General features: G+C 39.0%; 1 protein-coding gene across 7 annotated transcripts in view; it reads right to left on the bottom strand.

The window, feature by feature from the left end:
• LOC144055609 (potassium voltage-gated channel subfamily KQT member 5-like) overlaps positions 1-12577 on the bottom strand; it is a 97728-nt gene that overhangs the window by 16843 nt on the left and 68308 nt on the right. For all 7 annotated transcript variants that reach the window (XM_077571741.1, XM_077571734.1, XM_077571736.1 and 4 more), the window contains exons 2-7: positions 7786-7876; positions 6682-6808; positions 4270-4445; positions 2357-2482; positions 1982-2092; positions 414-509 (exon numbers count right to left, since the gene is read on the bottom strand). In XM_077571741.1, coding sequence (XP_077427867.1) covers positions 414-509; positions 1982-2092; positions 2357-2482; positions 4270-4445; positions 6682-6808; positions 7786-7876 — 727 coding nt within the window. The remainder of the gene's footprint in view (positions 1-413; positions 510-1981; positions 2093-2356; positions 2483-4269; positions 4446-6681; positions 6809-7785; positions 7877-12577) is intronic.

Genomic DNA, 12577 nt, shown 5'->3' with positions numbered 1-12577 from the left:
AGGAGTATAACATGGCAGGAGTACGGAATGAGAGAAAAGCTACAGCGGAAGAAGATGAAGAAGAAGTAGATGCGAAAAGTCTGTCATGTGTCAGATGAGAATGAGGGGGGAAATACTACTACACCGTAAATGCAGAAGACAATGTCAAACAATACGGGAATGAAAATTGGGGAGGCTAGAAAAGGAGGACATATGTGAGGCAGACAAGACAACAATATTTTCCCAGATGCGAACAATGCAGAAAAAAATACAACAAGCTCCTGGATTAAAAGAGGGTGAAATGACATGCTAGGAGATTTCTATCAAATTAGTCCACAGAAGTTAGTGAGGATGGAAAATGGTAATATTGTTTGGAATAATATCAACATTCATGTTGGCCACATAGAGATGTGATTTATGCATATTGAATTTACCTGGATGAGGTAGGCCGCAGGGTTTCTCCTCTTTTCAAAGTGCTTCTGTCTGTGCTGCTCTTGGACCTTCAGAGCAAAACCTGAGCCCAGAATACCCTAACGTGAAAGGAAGGCATTTTGTGAGCCGGTGCTTTCATTTCAGGATCACTATCATTTTTCACGACTTCATCTAAACATAGACTATGTTAAAGGTGCCCTGTCGAGTTTTTACAATCTGTTTAAGTGAGTTTGTCTCTTTTGTCCTGAACCCATTCAGTCACCTTGCAGGTGATACATAACAAGACTAACAAGATCACTTCAAAGCCTGAACCATGAAATATATTGGAGAAAATTAAGATTGTTTGTAAATAGAGTATTTACTTGTCCTTTTGAATGAACATATTATAATTATTATTTTTTAAAGCAACTTCCACATATGACTTTTGATATGTGTAATACTTGATAGATCCGGTTACAATGCTTTAAATGCATACATTTATAACTGTCAAAAATATAATAATAAACAGACATATCAAACACATTAGTATTTCCAAAAAGCAGAAAGAACATTTCCCACTATTAATAAGTATGAGTGTCTCCCCTTTCTCAATTGAGGCGATCTTGCAAGGTCGCTGGAAAAGCCATCAGTTGGGTGATACTGCCCTCTACTGGATTATCCATTCAATGCAGGTGTCAGATCATATACGTCAAGGTTTTAATGGGGAAAAAAATGCATGAAATAGAAGGCTCAAAATGTATTGAATGTCTTGTATTTAATGTGATACGTTTGGCGTTAGGGCGGCATGGTGGCTGACTGGTTAGCACGTCCGCCTCCCAGTGCACAGGACGCGAGATCGAGTCCGGGCTTCGGCCTTCCTGGGTGGAGTTTGCATCGTCTCCCCGTGCTTGTGTGGGTTTTCTCCGGGTGCTCCGGTTTCCTCCCACATTCCAAAGACATGCATGGCAGGTTAATTGAGCACTCCAAATTCTCCATAGATGTGATTGTGAGTGAATGGTTGTATGTCTCTGTGTTCCCTGCGATTGGCTGGCAACCAGTTCAGGGTGTAACCCGCCTACTGCCCGAAGCCAGCTGGGATAGGCTCCAGCAACCCCCGCGACCCTTGTGAGGACAAGCGGTTGAGAAGAAGGATGGATGGATGGGTGGACGTTTGGCATTATAGGGTTAAAAGGTGACATTCATCTGCGGTGTATGGATACTTCTCCTGAATAGTTTTGGGCCTCATCAGCTTGTTACAATTAAATCAATGTCATGCCTGCACCCTGCTATGTGCCCAACTAGCCTGCACTGTAAATCTTGACTTATCTATCAAGGGATGTCCACATTGTAGCACGCCATCTAAGGTGTCTATTTTTCCCATCAGGTCAATTAATTGGCTGTAGTGGCATCCGGTCAAGACCCCGTAAGGCGGATAACAAGTGGTTTATCACCGTAAATATGCATCCATACAAACCAAACTGCTCATCAAATGCCATTGTACCTTTCATCAGTGCAATAAAAGTTAGAGCCAAATAAATAGGATATCTAAGAGCAGTCATTAAAAAAAACGTCGAGAAAAGTCTGCACTTACTGCAGGTAAGGCAAAGAAAGAGATCCCCAACAGTGCGAATCCTGCAGACAACATCCTTCCTGTCCATGTCTTTGGTGTCTTGTCCCCATAGCCAATGGTCGTCAGAGTGATCTGTGAAAATATGTTCCCAATTTATAACAGAAATACATACCAACCTGAAATTTGGTTGTTACGTCATATAGTCCTTTTTCCAATTGAATTAGCAAAATGAGAGCCATTAATATATATAAAATATCGAGTAGGATAAAAAGCAAAGGCAAATACTATTTACAGTATGAAACCATTCATAGCCTGTTAGGAGTAAAAACAAACAAAAAACTATTAATAATTCAATTAGATTCTTATACAACTCTGGTAATTGATACGCAAACTCACCGTGCCCCACCACAGGGCATCAGCATAAGTGGCAAAATCCTTGTTGAACTTATTCTCCACAAGGTAGACAAGGAATGAAGAGAAGATGAGAACCAAGAAACCAATGTACCAAGCAGTAACCAGTTCCTATGGGAAAAGATCAGCAGGCATTTAGAGCACAATGTTACAATTGAAAAGTTGAAGCATTTCAGAAGTTGCTGCTCCTCTTCATAGTGGTCAAAGAACAAAACAACCAAACTCTTGTTGGTGTAGAAACACAATGATAGTAAAGCACAATAGTCAGATAAAATACATGTCCAATGGTGACACGTGTTAAAAATGATTTTTTAATCGTTTCAATGGCTGTAAAAGTCTGGGGGAACAAAGGGAAGGTGGAGGGGTCCGCCTAAACTACGCCACAGTTAACACCATTAATATGATCCAGGCTGCATCTTTTCATATATTTCGTATTTTGTTTTTGCAAGCGTAACACCCCTCAAAGGGTTATTGCTGGCCATTTAAATTGTTTAACTTAGCATTAATTCGTCTGTATTCATGGTACTTCTGAGGACTTTGTTCAATGTCCTGTTTTACCAGTATTACAGTGCCTTGAAAAAAGGGTTCGGACAACTTCATCGTTTTCATATTTTGTGACCTTACATGCACATATACTGTAGTTTTTGTAACCGTAGATGCTATTATTCATCCTACCATAGTAAAGTTCAAATCAATCATTGCAAGTCCAATATTGCCTTGACAGCTGACTGTGGTGAGTGCATATAATTTACTGACCACATCTATCATATTCAATTATTTAAAAGATGATTCGCCTGGGCACTACAGTTTGATACCAGTGAATAAATATTCCATATTTAAGAAGCTGTGGCCAGCATTGGCTTCTGCATGAGGAATGCAACGGGACGTGTATTCGCATTCCCATGTGCACTCGCATGTGCATTCGCATGTGCGAATCTGATCTGTATATACTACAGAATAGCCGATAGCCCAAGGCTACAAGCCGTTGAAGCCACTGGGCGGCTATTTTGCGCCTCCCATCTCGCAAGCACATACAGATTAGGCATACACAGCTCGTAGGCTCGTAGTATGTGCTACTTTGAAGACACCCTTTTTCTTTTTATTGCTCAGTTCCTTAAACCCCAATATTAGATTTGGCAGAGGCGTCTTGAATGTTGAATTAAACTTATAATTCTTTCATAAAAAATTTCCTCCTGTAAACATCATTAAGCATGTAATTTATAGTTACATGTATTTAAGGCAAGTTGTAATATGTGTGAAGTACTTCAAAACATCATAAATCATGCTGTTTCTACTAAGTACAGTCTCAAATGTTCTTCAATTTCGATACTGTAAATGTATAGGATCGTATGCCGAGAAAAGTTTCTTGGGAGGAGTAATATGGCGGCCTCGCGTCTTCAAAAGTCTTGGCCTATCAGCTATCCAGTAATATATTCAGATCAGTGGTGTGAACCCATGTGTGTGTTTTTCAGAGTGGAGTGCAGGGACTCAGAAGAATTGGAAAGAAATGCAACACAAACACAAGAAACACAAACAGTAAAATTATAACAGCTTTGACGGACATTGCAAGCTACATTCAAATGTACATTTTTCATCCCACAGTTGTGTGTGAATGTGTTTTGTGGCATTTAGTGGAAAGCTGTCATAATTATAATAAAACCAACAAAAATGCATTTATCATGTTCAATATTATGTCATGCACTTAAATATCAAAATTATTATTCGTATTCATGCCATGTACAATGCGTATGGCATTGCGTACAAGATATACTTTAGCTACTGCACTGCAGTAGAACTGTGACGTGATCAGGCTTGAATACCCCTCTGTTGATCTTGCATTTTAGAGTAGAGAAAAAATGTGTGGATGTGCCATAATTTGCGCTTGTCTTGCTGCCTACCTTGCTGTGTGCGTAGACCACAGAACCTAGCAGCTTCCATGTACCCCCTCTGCGGTCCATCCGCACCATGCGGAGGATTTGTAGGAAGCGAAGGCTCCGCAGGACTGAAGTTGCAAAGATGTTGCCCTGGCTACCTGCCGACACTACAGCAACTGATGCAATCAGCACTATGATATCTGTAAAGTGCACAAAAAGGACATGTTCTTATGAAACAATCATGCAATGTGTAGTGTGAAAAAAAATATGCAAGAGAAGAGAAAGCAGCTGTGATTATTGTTCAAGTTGCAGTCGTTAGTGTAATTAGGTAGCATACATTTTGCCATGCTCTACTTCTACCTTAGCCAACAATTTAACAGAAATAAAACCACACTAAGAAGTGTTTCTAATATGTAGTCCACATAAAAAAAATGAATTGTCAAATGATAGAGTACAAATGTATTATTATCTTCATTTTGATTTGTCTAAGCTGTGAAATTATTAGTTGCGGGCAACAGCAGCATATGTCATCAAGAATTTTACTAGCCGAAAGATTTTGTCAAACTCCTTCGAAGCCCAGACTTACATTTTAGGCTTCCAGAAAGTACTCACAGTACGTCACTTTTTCCACATCTTTGTTACAGCCTCATTCCAAAATGACAAAATGACTTTTACCATTGTGCAGTGCAGTATTTACAGCACCATCTGGCCGAATTCAAAATTTATTAAATTTTGTGTACCTTGAAATTCATATACATACCTTGTTTTTAGAGTTTTACTGAAAGTAAAGTTTTGAGTATTCTTATTTTTGACTACTAACTAACTTTGTTAGACACGTCAGAAATAAAGAAACGGTAATCAATCAATGTAGCAGTAAAAGAAAGCAGACCTGTTAAGTACAAGACCACCAAAAATGTGGGAAAGAACTGTGAATCTTTGCAAAAACTGAAGTAAAACGTTTCTGGCCCAGGTGTATGTAAACTTTTGACCACTGAAGGATTCTTATACCACAAGAGACAAAATGACCTGGCCTACTTAACTTTGGCATCAATGCCAATCGCATACAGCCAGAATATCAGTGGATCAGCCACAGGTGAGTCTTAAATCCCACTGAAAGTCTCTGGAGAGATCTGAAAATGGCTGTGTACATCCAACGCACCTCTTCTAACCTGGTGGTGCTTGAGAGGTGCTGTAAAGAGGAATGGGCCCGAAAATAGGTGTGCCAACTTTGTATTTAAGGTGCATTAACACAGTATTGAACAAAAGATGTGATGTCTGTCTGTCTGTCTCTTTCTCTTTCTTTCTCTTTCTCCTTATCTCTCTCTCGCTCTCTATTTCTCTCCTTCTCATCATTTAACAAAAAAAAAAAAGTATGTTGTTACAATGGGGTGTTATGTTAAGAAATTTGAGGAACGCATTATTCCATTTTGGATTGAGGTTTTAACATAATTATGTGGAAAACATGAAGCACTATTATATTTTTATATTGGTGAGTGCCATTTTGTTTTGGAAAGTTACACTTGGGAATCTTTTTTTTTTTTTTTTACCATGATTTATAAATAAGACCCACAGTTTCTTTCAGGACTCTAACGGCTGCAAATTTTAACGATTTATCCTTCCATGAACTTGAGAAGAAGCAAATACAAAGTTAATATTGAGTTGGGTGTTTTATTTGTTTTTCGGTGTTACCAAGCAAAATGTTCCATTATGCTGCTTTATGCTATAATCATTGTTTTGTTGCCATTACAAATTTGATCATAATTATATAGTATATACTTTTAGGTCAGTCTGAAGTCAGCCGGACTAATCTCCAACACATCCGCCAGCCTCGTGAGGATTAGCGTTACAGACGAAGTAGAGTTAAAAGTAAGGAAGTCCAAACAGAGAGGATTTGTTTTTTTTCTCTTTTTTTTTTCTGGAGAGATGATTTGTTTTTAACAGCAGTGAAGTTAAAACTTGACCACTGTGTCTTGTATTGTTGCACAGTGAAAATTGCGGCTTGTCCGTTTCCACAATCCTCCTGAGATCAGCAACATCATAAACAAGCACATTGATGTTCACGTGAACAAAGTGGGGTCATATGTGACCCATGAGCCTTATTCCCCTTCCATCAGTCTTTCCAACTGTGCTTTCCAAGAAGCAGCAGAGGGATTCGTGTCTAAATATTGGAAAAATAAAAGGCCATTGATGCAAACTCATTACGTAAATGCATTCTTCTCTTATGAGCTTTGACCACAGCTCTCAATGACACGCGCAAACACTGGTCAGTCGCATGCAATGGAATATTGCCTATGACCTAACATTATATTGTGAGCGTGCACCAGAGCTCGAGAATAAGGCGACTGAACGATGCAACAGGCATTGAAAAAAGGGAGAGGAAATAGTAAGACTGACTGAGAAATGACTTGTACATTATGGGGTGCTGTGATAACTCACCAATGACGCAGAAAGGCTTTCTGGCAAAGCGGAGTCGTCCCTGCCATCCTCTATAACGACAGCAGCATCCTGCTGACCAGATGCGGATGATGTACTCCAACCCAAACACCACAATCATGACAAACTCCTACAGGATGTTCAACAAATGATATAGAAATAAGTTTAGCAGAAGGCACTGATGTGGTTTTCATATATTCAGAACGAGTCATAGCCTGAATGACAACTAAGACTTTAGATTGGACAGTTTAGTATCAAAATAAATGATGAGCATCTCTCACATTAAAGGCCTTGCTAGACTGAAAACTTTTGCAGTGTTTTAATAGTAAATACTATACGAGTCAAGGATTTTAAACACAAACTATTATCTGTGCAGGAGATTGGCACGTGCAAAGCATGTTGATAAGGAACTGCAGACAAATCTTCACGTAATAATTCCAAGATTTTACTCAAGTAAATAGTATTAAAAAAACATGATGAATCACGATTAATTGCAGAATTATTATGTGATTAATTTGTTAAAATATTGTAATTGTTTGACAGCACTAGCAAGAATACATTCAATTAGTTGTTACCTACAATGTTTCAGGCGGTTCAATGCATGCCCGTGCCATAATTATCAATGAAATATGATGACATCCACCACACATATCAGTCCAAAATTTGTCTGCGTGTACTGGATAAAATCCACCAAAATTGCGTTATTGCACCTGCGCCACAACTTAGTTTCACCTGGTCTAAAGTCTAGCCTACTTCCTGTTACCCGATTATCAGGTGTGGTAGGGGCATGTAATAGACGATGCCCACTCGGCCGAAACGCTGAGTGAGGCGTAGCGCCAAACAGAAACTAGACTTGCCCTGGCATGAAAATGAAGATGTGCCAGTTTTTACACAGAGCGTATGTGCGCCTGGCTACGAAAATACAGTTGGGCCCAAAGGCATCAGTTTTTGGGTTCAAATTGTATAACAATAATAATTTAAAACAAAAAAACGTTTAACTGAGAACTCCATGCCACCATGAATAAACAATTTCAACATTTTCAGAGTGAGAGAGAAACATGGAGAAAAGTGTATCAAAATTTGCAAACGCTCATTTCGGTCACCTACCAAAATAAGCAGACAGTAAGAGGAGAAGTCCTGATGAGCTGGAATGGTAGAGAACACTGAGAGAACCAGGCAGCTGAAGACCAAGATGAACCTGTACAGAAAGAACAGAAAACGGTGATCATAAATACAGTACTGTAAACAACCAACATTCAAAACAATTTGAAATAGTGACGTTAAGTCAACTGGATCTATGCCATTTATTTTATGTTTTAAAAACAACCGCATCATCGTTTTTGTGCCAGGGCAAATCTAGTTTACCATATTTGGGACCTTGTTGCATCGCACCACTGGCACACCTGACAATTAGCATCTTCATTCTTGTGCTGGGACAAGTTGAGTTTTGCATTTTTGTGGATTTGGTAGACAGCGCTTCTGGCAAATGTGGTGACAAAAATGAGACTAGATCTTAGAAAAGCAGGTCCAAATTTACACTTTGTTCCATGAGACAATGTGAGGGGGATGGGATTGGCAAACATGACGGGCTGCGACTGTCATGCCAGACGAAACTAATTTTAAAGTGTCAAAACATTTGCCACTGGTGTCATCATGCAAAAGTGAAAACTAACCTAAATTAAAACTGGTGCACGCAACAAAATCTGATATCTTATCAAAACTTGGGAGTTGGTCCAAAAGCATAATTCTTGGTATATTGTATGTGCGCCTATACCTGACATGGCTTAACTGTCAGGCTTTATCATGCTTTAATTGTCATTTTTAGGATTACTGTACTATATTATGAATGCAAGCACAAGGGTACTCAATTGAAAATGACATATCAGTAGAGTAGGAATGCTCGATTATGGAAAAAATAATAATCATGATTATTTTGTCAATAATTGAAATCACGATTATTCAAAGGATTATTTATTTTTGGGGTACAGAATAAGAAAATGTTTAAGCATTCCAAAATATTAACATCAATTAAAAAAAATAATAGAAACACTATAATTAGTTCCTTTTGGACCAAGCAGAATTTACAATCATATTTATTTATTTGTGTGTTTATGTTGGCAAAAATTTGATGTGGAGTGCAGCTGTGCAGTAGGACGATCATTTATTTTTTGGTACAAAACAAGAACATCTTTACACATTTAAAAATATTAAGACCAATAAAATATATATATAAAAAAACGTGTAATTGAATTTCGATTAATTGCAAAGTGTTGTTGTTTTGTTGCTTGTTATTTTCACATCATTGAGCTGTCCTCTGCTAAGCAGTGATCACTTTTTGGGCCAACACACTGTTGTCTTGCAATAGTTTTGTGCTGAAAAAAGTCAGGAAGATTGTATATACCAGTAGCGTGTCATTTAAGTTGCTGTGTGTTTTGTCCAAAGGGATGTCATACAGTATACAGTAGTGCTAAAATATTTTCAGTTTTGCAGCCAAGCAATTACTTCCTGCAGTCAAGTCATTACTGGTTATGTAATTTGTCTCCAAGTCTCCACAGATGTTTTGAAGTAGTGTCTGGGGACACATTACTGTCAGCCCCTCAGTGCAAAACATGTTATCACAGAGTTGAGAGGAAGTCTTTCAATCTTGAAAATCAGGATTATATAGAGCCACAGAGTTGGAGCTGTGTGAAAATGGTGGGCGTACAGAGTGGGTCACACTGTCCCCTAGCCTACCACATGGATACAGAACAGGACAGTGCTGTTCTGACCCCAATCAGACCTTGGCCGTCATCCAGAAAAAGGTCACTGTTTTTCCACAGCCATTTCTAACCCATGTGTTATCCCTTGTCACTGTAACGTGGCTAGAGAAGCCACTGGTGGTTCCAAGTGAATTCCAAGTCAAAATGAAGTATCAAAAGTTTTAGGGTATCTCTGCTGACATTTTCAGACATTTGAATAATGCGAATTTGACTGGAGGACATTATTTAGTGACAAGCATTGTGGAGCTGTCAGCTGAACAGCAAGCTCCTTGTCACGAGCACACCTACGCCTCTTGCACTTGCACAAGGTTGTCAGCGCGAAAAATAATAGTGACAATCAACTCCCTTCAACCATAACCTCACTCATGTTTTCATGCAGAATATATTTACTTTCAAAGAGGGGTGCTGAAAAACACAGTGACAGGGTCATTAAGCACTCAATGAAGTTCATTAATTAGTCCCATAAAGTAGTGCTCGCAGTCATCCTTGGTCCCCGCGTGTTGTGTTGAAGCCTCACTCACTACTGATTGATCTCAACTTTCAAATGAGCAATTTTAACTTACAGGCAACAATATGCAGACACACACAAGAAATACACAATCACCACACAATGTCCTTACACCTATCGGTACATACAAAGACCTTTTTTCTCTCCGCAAATCACACAAGAAATACACAATCACCACACAGTGTCCTTACACCTAACGGTACATACAAAGACCTTTTTTCTCTCCGCAAATGCAACTCCTCCACACATGCATCACATCAAATGTCATCTCAAATGTGGCATGAAAGCATAATAAAAACTACCCTTGTGTGATCCACTTTGAGGTCAGAGTAATGTATGACCTACAGAGTCTGGGTTCAGTACAGCTCAAGAAGTTGGAAGTCAGCGTATTCTAGAGTGTAAAATTGAGGGTAACGAAGAAGGTAAGGAAAGAACTTTGATGCCTCGGAGCTCACTGACATACTGCGGCGGCAACGTGATAACAACATATCACTTTGTTCCTGCTGTTTAAGCTAAATGGGGGAATGAGAGATGCTGTCCATGGTGCTGAATTAAATCTGCTCCATTCTGGATTTTAGTTCCAATGTAAAACGAGCATTGATTGAAACTACACATATTGACCTCAGTCAAGTGTGAATTCACCATGACGAGAAGTACTGTTCTGATCACTACTTTTCTCTTGAGCCACAATGGACCCACGTTGCTTCTCCCGGGGTGAAAAAGGGTGCCTTCTATCTAATTTTACATCACTCTCCTGAAAACATAAAAAAGAAAGAAAATATATACTCTGGAATTTAAAAAATTGTATTATCTCCAAATCATTCCTCAACCTCTTGTAAAGCTTTTTGTTCATGTATTGTATGTAGTGTTTTATGTGTTTCACATTGCAAAATAATTACTGTCAGGACACAGATCTCCGTCTTTTATGTTTAATCATTTATTCACAATGACCATTAAATTCCTCTAGTGGCTCATTCTTGTCAGGGCACACAAATCTGATGATTACATAAACCGCAGCTCACTTGTGTTGGCTGAAGTTTGCTTTGTAGTACAATCCCAAGTTGTTGGTGTGTTGTAAAGGCATGCTAGTACATTTGTCAACTTTTATATTTCTACAATTTGGGTTATTTCAATGTTTTTCCATTTTGTAGATATAATTAGGTATTGTGTTAAATCTGTTATATGAGTTTTTACTGCATTGATCAATAAATTGCTTTTTCAATATTGTTAAAAATATCACAAGCAGCTCGAAACCGCATAAGAAGATTGAATTATTTTCTATCCAGTTTCTCTGTTGATCACTTTAGAAGTTTACATCTTTGATGATATGGATCTTTGACAGTTTCTCCATGGAATGCTGTAGTTTATGTCATGTTTTGGTTTTCAGCTCTTTCTGTTTTCCCTTGCAGTTGCTGGGGAAACAGCTGGAGGGCGGATCCTGCCAACACACCTGCTGCCCATTAGGTCTTCAGGCCAATATAAAAGCCTGGCAGCAACAGAGAGGAGTGTCGGATTATTGGTCCGTGACGCTACTCACCATACCTGACGTTCTGATACTGCTACCTTTCTAGCGACAATCTTTCCTGGTGTTGTGGACACCACTAGTAATTTGGCTAGTAGGGGTTTTCGTTGATCTACTGTATCCCACACTCCTCTCTGTTTTATTCGCCCTCCGGCGTGATCTTGTGCTTTCTTGTTTTTGCCCACGACGTACACCGTTTTTGTAGTCATCGCCTTTTGTTGAGTAAGCTTTTTTTCCACGTGCTGTACGCTTTTTGTTGGTTGATTAAAATTGAGTTACTTTCTCCCTGGCTGGGTCTGCTCTTTCCTTTTGGGGTCCAACAAACACTACCCAGTTCGTGACAGTTTGAAAGAAGTTCTCATAACGCCGCCATTTTCAAATCTACAAAGGGATTGTGCGAGGGACCCACGAGAAACCGAAATAAATAAATAAATGTAAAGGATCGATAGTAGTGCTTTGGTATCGATACAATACCAATACTCACTTTAGTAGGGATTCTATCGATACTTGGATCGACCTGCACAGCCCTAACGGAAGGGAAACATATTTCAAATCCAAACTATTTTTTTTGTTTTGTTTTGCGCTTCGAGGTAATGCCCCTGGAATCTATTGCACTTTTCCGGCCTTCTCTGGCATGCCCTCAACAGCTCCTGGAAGGAGTATGGAGGTTGCTCTAGCACGGTGAGGTTTTTCTCAGCCAGGAACGGTCAGATGGTCAAAGCTTTGAGAGAAGGCAAGCCCACAATCCTAGTGAGAATTAGCATTACGAAAAATGGAGGGCTAGGTGGACATGTTTATTACAGATGAAATCATTTAGAACATTGTAATGTAGAATATTAGATCTACACAAAATTCTGTGCAACATACTGATGCTTTCAAAAGAGAGATTTACATTGCTAGTGCTAAAAACATGGATCACTGCTATGTTTTTGCTGCAATTTCCACTGAATGATTATACTTATACATAAAGCTTCAACTAGGATGTACTACTTGTATTACTTTGTCCTACTTCACCTCTGTTAAAGAGAAAGTCAACAACCCCAATTTTTTGGGGACAATAACATATTCTATGCAGCCCCACTAGTCTAAATATGGTACAGTATTCTAGTT

The sequence above is a fragment of the Vanacampus margaritifer genome, chromosome 7 (genome assembly GCF_051991255.1).
Source record: "Vanacampus margaritifer isolate UIUO_Vmar chromosome 7, RoL_Vmar_1.0, whole genome shotgun sequence".
NCBI lineage: Eukaryota > Metazoa > Chordata > Actinopteri > Syngnathiformes > Syngnathidae > Vanacampus > Vanacampus margaritifer.
The sequence above is the reverse complement of the archived record's forward strand: the minus strand, read 5'-3'. Positions and strand labels throughout refer to the sequence as shown.